Source organism: Phoenix dactylifera, chromosome 17 (genome assembly GCF_051530095.1).
Source record: "Phoenix dactylifera cultivar Ajwa chromosome 17, Ajwa_hap1_PhDact_Kaust_v1.1, whole genome shotgun sequence".
In the NCBI taxonomy this organism is placed as follows: domain Eukaryota; kingdom Viridiplantae; phylum Streptophyta; class Magnoliopsida; order Arecales; family Arecaceae; genus Phoenix; species Phoenix dactylifera.
The window spans coordinates 13,229,872-13,246,294 of NC_143206.1; the positions used below are offsets into that span (position 1 = coordinate 13,229,872).

Sequence of the window (16,423 nt, forward strand, 5' to 3'; positions counted from 1 at the left end):
CTTCTCTCAATTTTGCCCCAAAAAAAATACCGGAATTTATTGGGCCGACCCTTGCGACCGAGAGCTATTACCCGGTACCCGCACGCCAACTCGCCAAGTTCCTCTTAGATGGGTCCCACTTAAATCCAATGGGGCAATTCTGACCGCACGATTGCCTCGATACTTTCTTGATACGACAAAAGTCAATGCAACCGTATCACCGTATCCATCGCATGATCACCACGTGGGAAGCTATTTCTTTCCCAAAATGCCCTCTCTTCTTCCCGCCTCTTCATCCCGCTAGTTTCGCCAACGTGGTGACCGCACCGCCGGTAGAATAAGAATGTGAAAGGATATAAGAGTTTATAGAGCATGAATAATGGAGTGGAAGCAATTCGGACTGTTCTCTAGAGAACGAGAGAAGCTCTCTGGAGTTTGCCATGGTTCCCGGCGTTGGATTTGGGCCAACAAGACCAAATTTCTACCGAAAATCTAGCCTTTCTTCAAGCCTCTTGATCGCAATTACTTCAATCCAAGATTCAAAAGATTCTCCTTTTACCTTCCAAAACTCATATACGAGGAGGGAGATGCGGTCGAGGTTGTGAAGTTTGTTAGCTTGGCAAATTGGGTTGTGGTTGGATTCTGGATTGGGACTAATGCGGCACCTGTTGTCGTTGTTCAATGGATTGGCAAAGTCTCTGTATTCAGGAAGGGGGAAGTTCTCAGGGATCGACTGTGGGAGGGAGGCGGCGGATGAGCTCGCGAGGGAGGCGAAGAAGAATGACATGATTCTCAAGTCGTCGGGCACGGTAGGGGGCGAGGGGTCGAACAGCTTCGTGTCGGTGTTCTCGCGGAGAGGGGAGAAGGGAGTGAATCAGGATTGTTCTATTGTGTGGGAGGTATCTTTGTTTTTTTCTCTTTCTCTCCCTTATATATAGGATAGGCGAAGTCCTAAATCGAGTTCACTGTGTTATTGTTCTTTTTTGTTAACATCTGTTATCATTTAATCTGGGTTTTCCTTGATTTAGTTAATCTTAAATTCTTCAACGTACCTTCCATTTGGTTGTTGATCTTCTATAGGAATCTAGACTTGTAGTAAAATTAGGAATAAGGATTTTTTTTTCCCTTCTGGGGAGAAGGATGGAGGATTAAAATTAACCAAACTTTCATGAACATCTATTTCTTTTTTTTCTTTCTTTTTGAAACATAAATTTTTATGAATGTCTTTCAGATAATAATAGGATTCTGACGGAACTTTGAGTTGATTCTTGTGATTGGAATAATCTAGACGTAACAGATTTGGTAAAACCAATGTGTTTCAGATTTGAAAAAAGAGAATTTCTGATGAGTTTTGCATTTGGTCTACTTCATTTGTGTGCAGTTTTTGTTTTTTTGTGAAAGTAATAGTACGTTCTTTGCTTATAAATTTCCGCTTGCCATCTTGTTCTTTTTACTGATTCTATATTTGTTTGAGTTCCCTAGTTGGACATGGTTTAATCTTGTTCGTAGGAATTCGGATGCCAAGAAGACATGATCTTTTGCGGCATATTTGATGGCCATGGTCCTTGGGGGCATTATGTGTCAAAAGCGGTTCGAAAATCCCTTCCTCCATCTCTACTTTGTAACTGGCAGGAGGCTCTTGCTCTGGCTGCTCTGGTAGCTGATAAAAACCTTTGTCAGTTTGACATTTGGAAGCAATCCTATCTTAGCACTTGCGCTACCGTAGACAAGGAGCTTGAGAAGCATCGCAGGCTGGATTCCTTCCATAGTGGAACCACTGCATTGACGATCGTCAAACAGGTAATTACCAATTTAACTTATAAGCCTGTTACTTAGGCGATTCTCACAGTGAAGCAGAACGTTATCTTATTACTCTAATTTTTTCGTATACTATATGACAGAACTGGATTTCTTTGGGTACACAATATGTAACTGAGTAGAAAAAAGTTGCATTGCTGAGTTACTTTTGGTATTAGTATTTTCTCAACAACTCTATACAGTCAGTGTTGTATAGCTTCAAGTGCGAATTTCTGGTATTTATGAGATTTGTTTTAGGAATAAGTTTCAGATTAGCAGACGTTATAATTTGAATGTATGGCAAGGATTATGGAGTATCTCACCTTGTCTGAAATTTCTAGATAGAAAAAACCATACGAAGAACTAATAGGAACAGAAATACAAACTTTCTTCATCCATGATAGATGATATTGAACTGCAGGATGAAGATATATACTTACCCAGCACTTGCATGCAAACTCAAAAATTTATGAGAAGAATTGTGTTGACCAGTCTTTTATAGTTATAAAACTGCAAGTCTTGCAAAGCACCAAATATGACCAACCAAGTTGATGGCACAAACTCCTCTAAGATTTTTCTAGTTATCTTGTGCAATTTTTTTTTTTTTTTTGTGTACTGTAGTCCAGATTGCAGCAGGATCTGACTGAGGCCCTTATTTTGTTAGCCATTGTTATAGATGAAGTAACTAGAATTAAGGTTTTCTCCACAGGAGGAGATCAGTTAACCTTGAAGAGCATACGAGAAGGAGATTTTGAGTAGCGCACATAGTAAAGTATTCACCACTAACCTATGCATTCCAACTGACATATTGAAGCCACTTGTAAAACAAACTGATAGTGTGTAATTGCTGCCACATACCCCTTTCAAGGTCAAGAACCTTCCACCTAGGAGAAGGCTATCATAACTCACCCAACTATTGATAATTAGGAGACCTCCAGTCGACAATATTTGCAAATGATAGATTTATACTTATCAAGACAATAATAAGCTTGAATGCTGTGTGGCATTTTGTTTTCTTGATACGGGTCTAAATTTGGTAGAACTAGAAATAGGATATTTGGAATGTAAATTTTATTGGGAATAGAGATCTAAATGAAGTCCAGTCAAACTTGATGCCAATGCATCCTCATGGATAATTTTCCCCCTCTTGGATAAATTATATAACAGAATAAAGGGAAGATTGGAAATCTAAAAATAGATAGGATGAATTGGAGAAGTACCTTTAATGTGTTGTCTCAAAATCATGTCTTCGAGAATGAAGAAAAATTTGTAAAAGACAGCAATAAATATATCACAGATCAAAATAATGGAGGTTCGAAGATGAGAGTTGCAAAGCTAAGAGTGCTGAGTTGTCAAAAGATATCAGGAGGTATAACAGGTTCATGATCAAACAACAGCAGGAAGACTGCAGCTTTTTGAAATGGTAGAAACTGAACACTTTGATGAATTGGGGATTCTTTCCCTTTTGGTGCCTATCTTGTAGCTCATCTGTCATTTCTTTCTTTCTTCTTCCTCTTCTTCTTCTTTGAGAGAGAAGGGGAGGCCACATCAATTCATTAGATTGCTCATCTGTCATGCTACTTTTTAGGAACTGACCATTTTCCGTATTCTTTCCATCCTATCTTACCAATGTTTCTTATTTATTTGTTCTCAATGATGCTTTGTGAATAACCACACTTATGGATTGTTTGGTTGTCTATGAGGTTTCTAAAACAGATAATTGCGAAACATGATTTATTTAAAGTGCTTTCTGAAAAATAGAGGGGGCGGCTGTTTTTCATAAAACTCATTTTCTAGGATTTGTGACTTACCAGCTCTGGCAAAACAGATTTCATGGAGAACAACCAAATAACTATCTTTGTAAAATTCATTTTAGTAAAACTTGTCAATCAAACAGCCTCCTAATGTCAATCAGCAGCATCTACTTGCACAAATATCCGAGCTTCTTCCAAGTTAATTAGTTTCTTGGTCAATCAGTATTTGCCCTATTCTTTTTTCTTCTTCTTGAGTAGAAAATGCAAATAATCGGATGGTTTCTTATTTCTTGACTAGAAGTGAAATAATTAAATATAAATGAACTCATGAGGTTGTCCATATACTATTCTATTGGCTATATGTTCCAGGCAAACTGAGATCTTAACTTCATGTAATAAAGATAGTTACCATATTGATGCGATCCGATAGAATTTGATCCGTATCTCAAGATTCTTGACTCTTCTTGATTTCTGGAAGGGTGGTTCCGATCTGATTGCAGACACAATTTTCGAAGATCCGTCCGTCAGATCGATCTCAATTTTGGATATGTTGTAGATCTCCGCGTTAGCTTTCCAGCGGTAGGTCGTGGGTCTAGAGAGGACGTCGGGATCTTGAGATATCAGCCTCCGACTGATGACTACGTAGGGAAGGACGGGCTGATAATCCGACGGGATGGAGTTGTTTGTAGAGGCTGGAAGGGATCAAGGAGGAGAGGAAGAAGAGGGAGAAGGTGGCTGGCCTCTCGGGACAGAGGTGGTGCAGCCGGATGAAGGAGGGGGCGGCGGCCTTGGACGGCGGCCTAGGGAGAGGGGGAAGGCGTCGCAAGAAGAGAAGAGAGAAGGGAAGAGAGCTAGGGCAAAAGTCTTTCAATTAATTTTTGCATGCTGAAATAGGTGCTCACCACATCTATTTATAGGTGGCTACCTGACCCCTTGACTTGATCTAATTGAATTCAAGAAACAACTAAACCCAAAGCGATTCTAATAAAGGCCAAGTCGGCTAGCCCGAGCAAGGCTATGCTGAAATAAAATTAACATTAAGGACTCAAAAGCAAAAATAACCAAATGATTAGGTCCGAGGCGGTCTAGTGGATCCAACCGCATCACTCCACCACGCTTCCCTTAACCTTGTCCTCAAGGTCGGAAGTCAGGGAAACGATCAAGTATCTCAGTCTCAAACTCCCATGTGGCCTGGTCTGCTGCTCTCCCCAGCCACTCCACTAGTATCTGGGTTTCCAGTCGTCCTTCTACTCGTATTCTGCGCTTCGCCAGCACTCGAACCGGCTCCACTACCTCATCCTCCGGTGGCTCATGTATGATTGGGCCGACAGATGTCTTGGGTCCAAGCCGGGCCCTCAGAAGCGACATGTGGAATACCGGATGAACTCTCGATGTAGTCGGCAAGTCCAAGCGATATGCCATGGGTCCAATGCGCTCCAATATCTGAAAGGGCCCGTAGAAGCGATGAGAGAGCTTCTGGTTCGCCATAGGCCGCAGTGTCAACTGTCGATAAGGCTGCACCTTGACGTATACCCAGTCGCCCACCTCATATACTGGATCTCTATGCTTCCGATCATGCAGCTGCTTCATCCTGTTCTGCACAGTCGTTATGTGGAACTTTAACCGCCGTAAGGTAGCATCACAGTCTAAGAGCTCAAAATCTGCCTCTGTTCGGTCCGCATGTGACAGTGGATCATAAACTCGCAGCGTCGGTGGTACTCGTCCATACACCGCCTCAAAGGGTGTCATCCCTATGGCTGAGTGGAAAGCGGTGTTGTACGAATACTCGGCCCAAGGTAAATAAGAAAGCCACTCTCGGAGCCGATCACCAATCATACAGCGCAAGTACTGCTCGATGCAGCGGTTTACCACCTCCGTCTGCCCATCGGTCTGAGGGTAGTAAGCCGAGCTCATGGCAAGCTTCGTCCCTTGCTGTTTGAAGTAAGCCTGCCAGAATGCGCTAACAAAAATGCGGTCACGATCAGAAACAATAGTCCGAGGCATACCATGTAATCGAGCAATGTCCTGTATGTAGACCTCTGTCACCCGTTGAGTAGAAAATGGATGTGCGAGCGCCGAAAAGTGGGCATACTTGCTGAGGCGGTCCACAACGACCATGATCACTAAGTACCCTCGAACTAATGGCAGCCCCTCAATGAAGTCCATCGACACATCCTCCCAAACCTGATCAGGAATCGGTAAAGGCTGAAGTAGACCCGCAGGTCGCAGTGAATCCGCCTTCGCCCTTTGGCACACATCGCATTGCTGTACATAAGCTCTGACTGCTGCCTTCATGCCTACCCACGTACAGCTCTGGCTCAGCCTCTTGTAAGTCCTGAAAAATCCCTCGTGTCCAGCAAAAGGAGTATCATGGAAGTGCTGGATCAATACCTGCCGCGTGGCTGAATCAGTGGGCACGCGGATCAACCCATGGTCCAGAATCAACCCATCTCGGTCCTCCATCTCGGGATGACTGCTCGGGTCTGCTGCCAACTCCCTCTGGATCTGTACTAGGTCCGGATCCCGGCATGTGGCGGTCCTCAAGTTTGAAATAAAAGGAAAAACCGGCGTAGTCAAAGCCGCCAACTCGCCGGACTCGGGTTGGCGCGATAGTGCATCCGCCACTCGATTTTCTGCGCCCTTTTTGTACACTATTTCATAGTCGTAGCCGAGAAGCTTCGACACCCACCTCTGCTGGGCTGGAGTTTGTATGCGCTGCTCAAGAAAAAATGGAAGGCTCTGCTGATCAGTCCGAACGATGAATCGACGGCCGATAAGGTACGGCCTCCACTTTGTGACTGCATGGATGACCGCCATCATCTCCCTCTCATATGTGGACAGCGAGCGGGTCCTAGGGGACAACGCCTTGCTCATGAAAGCAATTGGCCGTCCCTCCTGCATCAAAACAGCACCAATGCCAGCACCGGAAGCATCGCACTCGACTACAAACGGTTTGGCGAAATCGGATAGCGCCAAAACCGGGGCCGTCGTCATGGCTTCCTTGAGCTTCTCGAACGCTTCCGTCGCTGCCTCGGTCCATCTAAACTCGCCCTTTCGCAGCAGCAGGGTCAGTGGCGCGGCGATCTTTCCATATCCCTCCACAAACCGGCGGTAATAACCGGTTAGGCCCAAAAATCCTCGCAGCTCCTTTTGGTTCTTGGGTAGCGGCCACTCGGTCATGCAATGTATCTTTGCTTGGTCCGGCTCCACACCTGCAGCAGAGATGACATGGCCTAGGTACTCGACCTTCGGCTCGGCCCATAGGCACTTGGATCGCTTTACCTTCAATTGATTTCTGCGCAGAATTTTCAGCACTTCCTCCAAGTGCTCTAGGTGCTCCTGCCATGAACGACTGTAAACCAGTATGTCATCGAAGAATACAAGGACATACCGTCGTAGTAATGGTCCGAATATGTCATTCATGAGCCCCTGAAACGTCGCTGGTGCATTGGTGAGGCCGAACGGCATCACCCGGAACTCATAATAGCCATCGTGTGTCCGAAACGCCGTCTTGTGCACATCTTCGGGCCTGACACGGATCTGGTGGTATCCGGCACGGAGATCAAGTTTGCTGAAGTAGTCCGCACCAACAAGCTCATCCAACAGCTCCTCTATGACTGGAATCGGATACCGATCCTTAACGGTGATCGCGTTAAGTGCCCGGTAGTCGACGCAGAATCGCCACGTCCCGTCCTTCTTATGTACCAGCAGCACCGGCGACGAATATGAGCTTCTACTGGGCTGAATGATGCCGCTCTCCAACATCTCTCGTACCATCTTTGAAATCTCCTCCTTCTGAACGTGCGGGTAGCGGTAAGGCCTCACATTCGCCGGTTCTGCTCCCGGTACAATCTCTATGTGATGATCGTGCTTCCTCTCGGGTGGAAGACCATGAGGCTCCTCAAATAAATCTGCGAACCCCTGTAAGAGAGCAACCAAATCAGTAGGTATACCTGCCTCCGTCGTGGTCTCCGTCGACAGAGATCAGAGCTGCATCAAGTAGCTGTGCGCGCCGGGTCCGGGCAAGCCGACTAGGGGCTGAAGTGCAGCCCTTGGGCTAGGCCGAATGCCATCCAATCTAACTCGCCGTCCGCTCCGTCTGAAAGTCACCCACATCTCGGCGAAGTCGAATGTAACCGGGCCAAGACTCTGCAGCCACTGCGTACCAAGGACCAAATCAGCTCCTCGTAATGCCAACGGATAGAGATCGAGCTTGAATTGGCTGCCCTGGATCGTCAAAGTGATGCCTCGGCATATGCCCTCCGCTGTGCCATGGTAGTGAAAGAACCGCTCAGCTCGATACACCCAATCGAGAGGATCGCCATCTTTAAACTTGGGAAATTTCAGCCTAAGAGTCAGTCCGCGATTTCCTCCCTCTCGATCTCCATTACGGTCCCGATCTCGTTCATATCCTCGGCGTGGGTACTCCCCCACACGCTGGTTCCTCATCTGAAAATTCTGGATGGGATCATCCTCCATATCCGACCCATCGTCGATGCCAATCGGGCTCATCCCCCGAGCCCTAGCGCGTGCGCCAATCGGTATGAGCTCGGGTCGAGGTCTAGGTCGATCTTCTCCTTGGTCCAGCCGCATCTCCTCTGGTGGGTTGGGAAGGAGAGGCTCACGAGGAGGGGGTCCCCTCCGTCCTGGTCGTCCACGGGTAGGGGCCGGAGATTCCACCCGGGTCCGACGCGGAGCTCCCCCCGGTGGAGTTTCTTGCCGCTGATTTAGCAATAGTTGCAACATCATCTCGATATGGCGTTGCGTGGTATCCATCTTCTCCATCAATTGTTGTTGGCTCTGCTGCATAGTTGTTTGATTCCCACGCAAGAACTCCAAGAGACGGTCGGTGGAATCAAGATCGGGTCTCAGGTCCGCCGAGGCTGCGGGTGATCATGAGCCTTCGTGATGTGGGTCGACGCCCCTTGAAGATGCCGCTTCTTGCTGCTTCGAGGTTGTAGAGCGGGTATTCACCATCTTCCAAGGCCAATGATTGAACTGCTCTGATACCAAATTGATGCGATCCGATAGAATTTGATCCGTATCTCAAGATTCTTGACTCTTCTTGATTTCTGGAAGGGTGGTTTCGACCTGATTGCAGACACAATTTCCGAAGATCCGTCCGTCAGATCGATCTCAATTTTGGATATGTTGTAGATATCCGCATTAGCTTTCCAGCGGTAGGTCGTGGGTCTAGAGAGGACGTCGGGATCTTGAGATATCAGCCTCCGACTGATGACTACGTAGGGAAGGACGGGCTGATAATCCGACGGGATGGAGTTGTTTGTAGAGGCTGGAAGGGATCAAGGAGGAGAGGAAGAAGAGGGAGAAGGTGGCTGGCCTCTCGGGACAGAGGTGGTGCAACCGGATGAAGGAGGGGGCGGCGGCCTTGGACGGCGGCCTAGGGAGAGGGGAAGGCGTCGCAAGAAGAGAAGAGAGAAGGGAAGAGAGCTAGGGCAAAAGCCTTTCAATTTATTTTTGCATGCTGAAATAGGTGCTCACCACATCTATTTATAGGTGGCTACCTGACCCCTTAACTTGACTTGATCTAATTGAATTCAAGAAACAACTAAACCCAAAGCGATTCTAATAAAGGCCAAGTCGGCTAGCCCGAGCAAGGCTATGCTGAAATAAAATTAACATCAAGGACTCAAAAGCAAAAATAACCAAATGATTAAGTCCGAGGCGGACTAGAAGTGAAATAATTAAATATAAATGAACTCATGAGGTTGTCCATATACTATTCTATTGGCTATATGTTCCAGGTAAACTGAGATCTTAACTTCATGTAATAAAGATAGTTACCATATCTACTTAAGCATATATATTGAACTTATTCAAGTTCTATCAGCACTGGCTTGAAGCTTCTACCTGTTGATTCCTTGTTAGGGTGAACTCATGGTAATTGCGAATGTTGGTGATTCTCGTGCTGTGTTGGCAACAACTGCAGAAGATGGCAGCTTGGTTCCTGTACAACTTACCATTGATTTTAAACCAAATTTGCCTCGTAAGTTTCTGTTTTTTATACATTTACAATAAAAAGTATGGGCTCCACCTGATTTTCAAAATCTTAACAAGGATATACAATTCACTCAAAACTGATCATGAACTCTAAAACTATTACATTTAATTTCATTCCATGGTTAATATATCTATTCTTGCTGATCTCAGAGGAGGCTGAGCGCATAACTCGTTGCAAGGGCTGTGTATTTTGTTTGCATGATGAGCCAGGCGTACACAGGGTATGGCTACCAAATGGAGAAACACCAGGGTTGGCAATGTCAAGAGCATTTGGAGACTACTGTGTTAAAGATTATGGGCTGATTTCTGTGCCTGAAGTCACTCAAAGGAGAATAACCAATAGAGATCAGTTCATCGTGCTTGCAACAGATGGGGTATGTGCAGTCAGCATGATAATTTCATTTGATGAAATTCTGCTGTTCCTTTATCTAAGCATCTGTTACAGAGGTTGAAATAATATTTTCTTCTTGGTATACCTTACAATGACTGATTAATCAATAAAACTCAATGTACAGGACTATGCATATCTAGAAGAATTATTGGTAAATTTGTTAAACTGAGAAAGACATGTATTAAACATCAGTACTGGTCTTTGTTTGTTTCTATTGCTTTGCTTCTTTGAATAACTTTGTCTTTAGGTTATATAGGCTAGAGATTTGGATGCTTTAGTTTACTCTGCAAAGTGAAGCAATGAAACTGCCATGTTTCGATTTTTTTCTAAAAAAAATAAGGGGAGAAAAAAACATCCCTCTAGTAAAATGCATGAAATTATCTCTAACAAGCCTTCTTTTCAGTACACAATTTTTCAGATTGCAGCACATATTGGTATTAGATATTGTAATTCAAACACACACACACACACACACACACACACATATACATGTACACATATACATGTACACATATACATGTACACATATACACATGTACATGTATACATACATATATATATATATATATATATATAGATACATCTATACATGTATACATGTACATATATACATCTATACATGTATACATCTATACATACATACATACATACATACATACATACATACATGTATATATGTACATACATGTATATATCTATATAGATCTATATATATATGTACATACATCTGTACATATATCTATCTATCTATATATATATATCTATATATATATATATATATATATATATATATATATATATATTCTTATAATAGGTCAGAGTTCATCTTGCAATAACTTGTACAAAATCTCTAATATCAATATGATTTGCCTATGTGCTTTGCATCCATAATATGATCATTTTGGTTGGGTTTATGACAAAGTTTTTCCTATCCAAATTCCTCTCACATGCCAGTCCTATAATGTTTCAGGTTTGGGATGTTATTTCCAACCAAGAAGCTGTGCAGATAGTGTCCTCAAGCAGGGAAAGAGGAAAATCGGCAAAATGGCTTGTGGAGCATGCTGTTCGAGCATGGAAGCGCAAGAGGAGAGGAATAGCAGTGGATGACTGTTCAGCCATATGTCTCTTCTTTGATTCTTCACCACCCTCAGTATGTTGATGCTCTGTTAGCATCTTATGCAGAGCATTAAGGGTCAAGCTGTTAGCAAACATCATTTTAAATAGTTAGATATATTAATGATAGTATGGTCAGTAGGATCAGGTGGAATAACAAATGGTGCTGAAGGATTGAGCAGGTATTTCAAATGGTTGTAATGATTAGCATCTCCCAGCTTCATAGGTGGCTATCATGATCGAGCAGCTATTTCAAATGGTGCTAAAGGATGATTTTGGCCAAAAGGGATGACTTTGGAAGTAAAACATGGTGGAATAACAAAAAAACTTGGTCGAATCAAACACCTAATAAACTACAGATCACCAATGATGGTGTGGCCAGGCTAGCTGGAGATCGTGATGCAAGAATTGTCTGAGCTTTATTGGATTTACAATTTGCTCACTTCGAAGAACATGGTTTAAAGTTCCTACACTCAGGTCATCGCCCTTTCATCCATTATTCTGTCCCTTTCTCCTTGTTCTTCGCTTGTATTCCTAGTTTTGGAACCGCCGATCTCCAAAGAATCGCAGGCGCGGATGGGGTCTCAGCCAAGTATGTATTCAGAGAAGCTCATGGGGCGGCTGATTAGATGGCTGCCTACGTGGCCTACTATTGAGGGTACACCCTTTGGTCCAAGGAGGAGAAGTTGCCACTGACATTCTGCGAGCTGTTGTATTTTGATTTTATTGGATATATCCGTACACATACTATATGAAGCATCTGTTTTGAGCAAAAATAAAATAATAATAATAATAATAATAAATAAAAATAAAAAGAGGAGGGATGGGGGGAGGGGCATCCTCCTTCTCATAAGCTTTGCTTTCCTAGCTATACCCCCATCTTCATGTGGCCTCTTGGGCCATCAACCTCCACCTCACATGGTATGGATCCTTCTCCCCCAACCATAAGGCCGCCACCTCCAACTTCTTTGCCGCCTTTAAAACCACAACTCTCCATGGTAGGCTACCATCCAGCAATACGAAGACTCGACCGGAAAGCCGGCCTCGGTCACCGTCAACCTCGCAGGCCACACCTTCGATGCTTCATACTCCCTTGGAAAATATCTCAACCGGGTAAATTCAGCCAACTTGGTGAAAACTTCCATGGCCAAACACATCTTCCCCTTCGACCCCAGCGGCATCTACTTAGTCCTCACGGCCTCCGACGTCACTGTCGAGCGGTTATGCCATCATGGCCCTGTAAGTCATAAATAATAACATGCTAAAATTTAGAATCACAATAATACCATATTCAAGTTTGAAAAATATACCTGCAGAAGATATATTGAATACGTTCTTCAATCATCTGGAATAATAGCGGCTGGATCTTTCCTTTCTTGCTCCTCACAAAAGATAGCCGTCAATTGGGCAAGCTATCAACCATATGAAATATAAGAGAGCCTTCCCATTAAAGGCTCCAAAACCCTAATTGGGTTGCCTGGCCTACATACCAAAATTACCACATTAAATAGGACTCAATCCTATACATCCAAGGTGCACCAAAGCCTATAAAACAAAATGATCGCACATCATATTGGGCTTAACCATAGTACCATTCTGAGCCATACGTCTAATCCGTTTTATAAAACAAAAATACGCAATCAGTATAAGCCCATATTTTAAAATTATTCTAACAGGCCCAGGCAACCCCGGCAATCAGTGCCCAAGGCTTATGCGTATGGCCGTTCGCCCGGCCGGCCTAGGGGCCACCGAGGCCGCCACTGATGTCACGCCCCGGACCCGGATCCGTGACACGGCCGTGCTATTGCCGACTACCGCCCACAATAGCACGCAGCCTCATACCTGGGTAACAGGGTAGTCAAACCAACCGAATCTTTTCATATGAAAGCATTCTTAGTACAACATGCTGGTCAGTACCCAAATACAGAGCTTCTATGTAGTTTATGTACACAAAAGTATACTTGCTTTACCCCAAAAGAAAGAAGCCCTGATACCAAATTAACGTGTCTCTGGCAGCTATCAGTGGTAAGGATCTGAAAGAAAAAGTAAATGAACGGATATGAGCTACACGGCTCAGTAAGTAATCATACATAATCTTACCGGATCGAACATAATGGTAACCATGTTTATGCAGGATTTGAGAAGCTGACATGCATATTCATCTAATAATCATCATGGCACAATAAGTATGCGATTTAAACAAAGCAGTAGTGCAAATCACAAAAATTTTCATAATATATGCATATGAAACCGTGCCCCCGGCATGCCGTTGTCCTTTTTCTCTCGGATGCTACTGCGAAGTCAGACTCGACCACTGGCGGGGCCAGCTCAGTTACTATTCAGCCACTGGCGGGGCAGGCTCAGTTACTATTCAGCCACTGGCGGGGCAAGCTCAGTTACTATTCAGCCACTGGCGGGGCAGGCCCAATTCCAATTCAGCCACTGGCGGGGCAGGCTCAGTTACTATTCAGCCACTGGCGGGGCAGCTCAGTTACTATTCAGCCACTGGCGGGGCAAGCTCAGTTACTATTCAGCCACTGGCGGCTCAGTCATTCTCAGTAGCATCTTTGAGCCCATTATAGTGCCTCTGGGCTAGCTAAGACTTTATAAACTTACATGCATGATTAAAATATCAGTATCATCATGTTGCATACATAGCCATAGCTTCTGGGTTCATGCAAGTTACTTATGCATTGTAACATATCAAGCATGAAACATATATACTTAAAAGAAATGCTGAGGAAACATTAATAACATGACATGATCCAAAACAGGATTAGAACAGGTTACTTACATTCTTCACTAATCATGCATACAATTCAAATTGTATAAAAAAAACACTGGTTCATCTTATAAAACGTAATACAAGATCTACGATAGGATTAAGACAGATTACTTACTTCAATTCGCTTTCCAAATTGCTCAAGTCCAGGTGACAAATCCTTAATCACCTAAAACAACATCATAGGGTTTACATTATTCCCCATTCATTTATTATAACATCTCTTAGTTCATCATACTATGAACTTACTTGCTTGGATCCCATCTAAGGATTTAGCCCAAGTCCAATTTGAAGCCTTTGGGGTTCGATTTAAAACCAGATTGGGTCCACATGGGTTGATTGGGTTTTTTTTTTTTTTTAATTAAAGGATTGGGCCTCGTTTATAATTGGGTCCAACCTTTTCTAGCCAATTGGGTCCTCTGATTGGGTCAATGTGGCTCATTTGGGCCTGAGTCAAGGTTAGCCCAAGGTCAATTCGACCTTTTGTCAGTTGAATTGGGCTTGAATTGGGCCTGATTCATAATCAATTGGGTCTGCTGGATCTAATCCAGCTTAATTGGGTTCGGACCCAAATCAATCTGGGCTTACTTCGGTTCGGATTTGACCCAATTTGCAGTTTGGGCCCGTCCAGACTTAGCCCAATTTAATTGGGCTTAGATTCAAGTTTAATTGGCCTCTAGGGACCAATTGGGTCCTTTGTACTTAGCTTAATTAGAGTGGGTCCAATTTTGGGCTCGGTCTAAGGCCAGCCCGAGCCCAGTAAAATAATTTAATTTGAATTGGGTGCGGACCCAATTGAACCCGTGCTTAACCTAAATTAAGGTTAGCCCATTTTAGAATTCGGGTCCACTTGGATTTAACCCAGCTAATTAAAATTATTTGGGCCTAACGGGTTTCGGATCCGGACTCGGATCCGACCCGCTAAGCAGACCCGTTAAGGGTCTTTCTCAGGTTCTAGAGGCTTCGGCCTCTTTCGTTCGCCCCTCTCTCTTCTCCCCGGTCTCTTCGTCTCCCCCGCTTTCCACTGAAACCCTTTCCGGCCTCCTCCACCTCCGGTCCCCTCCCGCTCCGGCCGAAGCCCCTTCCCGACCGCCTTCTCTCCTTCGCGGACGACCGGGGGATGCAGCGCCCCCCGATCCACCGGCCGAAAAGGGTGCTCCTCCCTCGGCAACGGCGGCGGGAGGCCGGCCCCTTCTTCCCTTCTCCGAAGTGCTGCCGGAGAAGAGGGGAAGGGCCGGGAGGTGAGATCGAGGCCGGACCTCCTCCGGGGGTCTTCACCGGCTCCGACCACGGCTAGGTAAGGCCGTGGCCCGAGGTAAGTATTTTAATATTTTTTTTTTTTGTCTTTCTTCTTCTGTTTCCTTCTCCCCCCTTTTTCTTGTGGGAGTCACGCCACCACCTCTCGGCCGGCGGAGAGGTGGGGCTCGGCTGGGGCTGGCGGCCTTGAGGCCGCGTTGGTCGCCGGCACGGCAGACCCGGCGGCCCTTGGCTGCCCCTCAGCCCTAGGGCAGCCATGACCGGGGCCTGTCACCCGCAGGCCGAGTCCGGCTGGGCTCGGCCCGGGTGGCGTTGGGCTCGGCTTGGGCCGTTCTCAGGCCGGCCTGTGGCCTGTTGGTCCGACCCGCAGTCCGTGGGTCCGGCCCGCGGCCCTCCTCCTGTTTTTCTCTCCCGTGCCGGTCTACTCCTCTTTGTGCCAGTCTCCTCCCCTCTGTTTCTTCAGTGAAACAGAGGGGAGAATACCCCACAGAGGGGTACCTCCACCCTGTCCTTGCCTAGAGACCTACTTACAGAGCCTTACCTTGATTCGGTTGACTGGAGTTGGGCAGTATCTCCGTCTCGGCAAACTCCCTCCTTCCTCTCCTAGGGCTGCAGGGTCCCTTCCGCCTCCAGCTCCAAGGCTTGGCTCTCTGGTGCAGTAAATCCAGAGGGTTAGAGGTTTAGGGAGGGTACATTCAATTCGGGTTAGCAAATCTTAGGGGTTTTAAATACAGGGCTTATGACTTGACCCCAAAGGAGAGGTGGCGTTCTCTCCTTCCTCATTGCTCCGGGAGCCACCAGCTGCCCCTCCTCCTCAGGCCAGCTCACAGCTCATTTGCCGAGGGGGAGGAGGTGGCGGGCTCCTGTTTTGCATGCCGGTGGGGGTTTCTCCGTTGGCCATCTGGTGGTCTTGTCTTTTCAGCCCTCAGGCGGGAGATTATTGCCATCTTGGGCCAGTGTGGCCTGCTAACCCCTCCCTGGCCCAATACTATTCAACTGGGCCCTACAGTATTGGGCCCGGTCTGTATTGGGCCCGGACATTACAGGATGGTCATGAACGTGGCGGCAGTCGTTGCAGGGGCCTTCACAAACCCGTTCCGCGATGGGTCCTACCAGTCTACCAAGGGGATCAGCGTGCACCATTGGAGGCTTCAACGGCATTCGCCGGGATCTTCGGCGCCGGAGCCTACCCAGAATACCCGGGCAAGTTGATGATTGATACACGGAGCGGCGCAAGTTTTAATGTTTATGGTGCCGGTGGCCGGAAGTTTCTCCTTCCGGCTATCTTGGATGCAGTCAGTGGAAGTAGCAAGGTTTAGAGAAACCACA

The 16,423-nt window shown here is 45.7% G+C and overlaps 1 protein-coding gene and 1 long non-coding RNA gene across 2 annotated transcripts; one reads left to right on the top strand and one right to left on the bottom strand.

Annotated features, from left to right (window-relative positions):
- The first annotated feature begins 208 nt into the window (after positions 1 to 208).
- LOC103695993 (putative protein phosphatase 2C 34) lies at positions 209 to 11,240 on the top strand. The gene is made up of 5 exons (XM_088713178.2): positions 209 to 878; positions 1,489 to 1,779; positions 9,420 to 9,537; positions 9,702 to 9,925; positions 10,913 to 11,240. The coding sequence occupies exons 1-5, from the start codon at positions 636 to 638 to the stop codon at positions 11,099 to 11,101; spliced, it is 1,065 nt and encodes a 354-aa protein (XP_088569304.2). The 5' UTR covers positions 209 to 635; the 3' UTR covers positions 11,102 to 11,240.
- Positions 11,241 to 12,913: 1,673 nt separating this feature from the next.
- On the bottom strand, positions 12,914 to 15,426 carry LOC149751051 (uncharacterized). The gene is made up of 2 exons (XR_016398834.1): positions 13,956 to 15,426; positions 12,914 to 13,088 (listed from the first exon to the last, which is right to left on the bottom strand). It is a non-coding gene; the product is annotated as an uncharacterized LOC149751051 (long non-coding RNA).
- Between the last annotated feature and the right edge of the window lie 997 nt (positions 15,427 to 16,423).

What these genes read in the sequence shown, in the direction of transcription:
- LOC103695993 (XM_088713178.2), top strand. Translation starts at nt 636, where the DNA reads ATGCGGCACCTGTTGTCGTTGTTCAATGGATTGGCAAAGTCTCTGTAT. An exon ending in ATTGTTCTATTGTGTGGGAG is followed by an intron (nt 879 to 1,488) that starts GTATCTTTGTTT and finishes TCTTGTTCGTAG; the next exon opens with GAATTCGGATGCCAAGAAGA. An exon ending in TTTTAAACCAAATTTGCCTC is followed by an intron (nt 9,538 to 9,701) that starts GTAAGTTTCTGT and finishes TGCTGATCTCAG; the next exon opens with AGGAGGCTGAGCGCATAACT.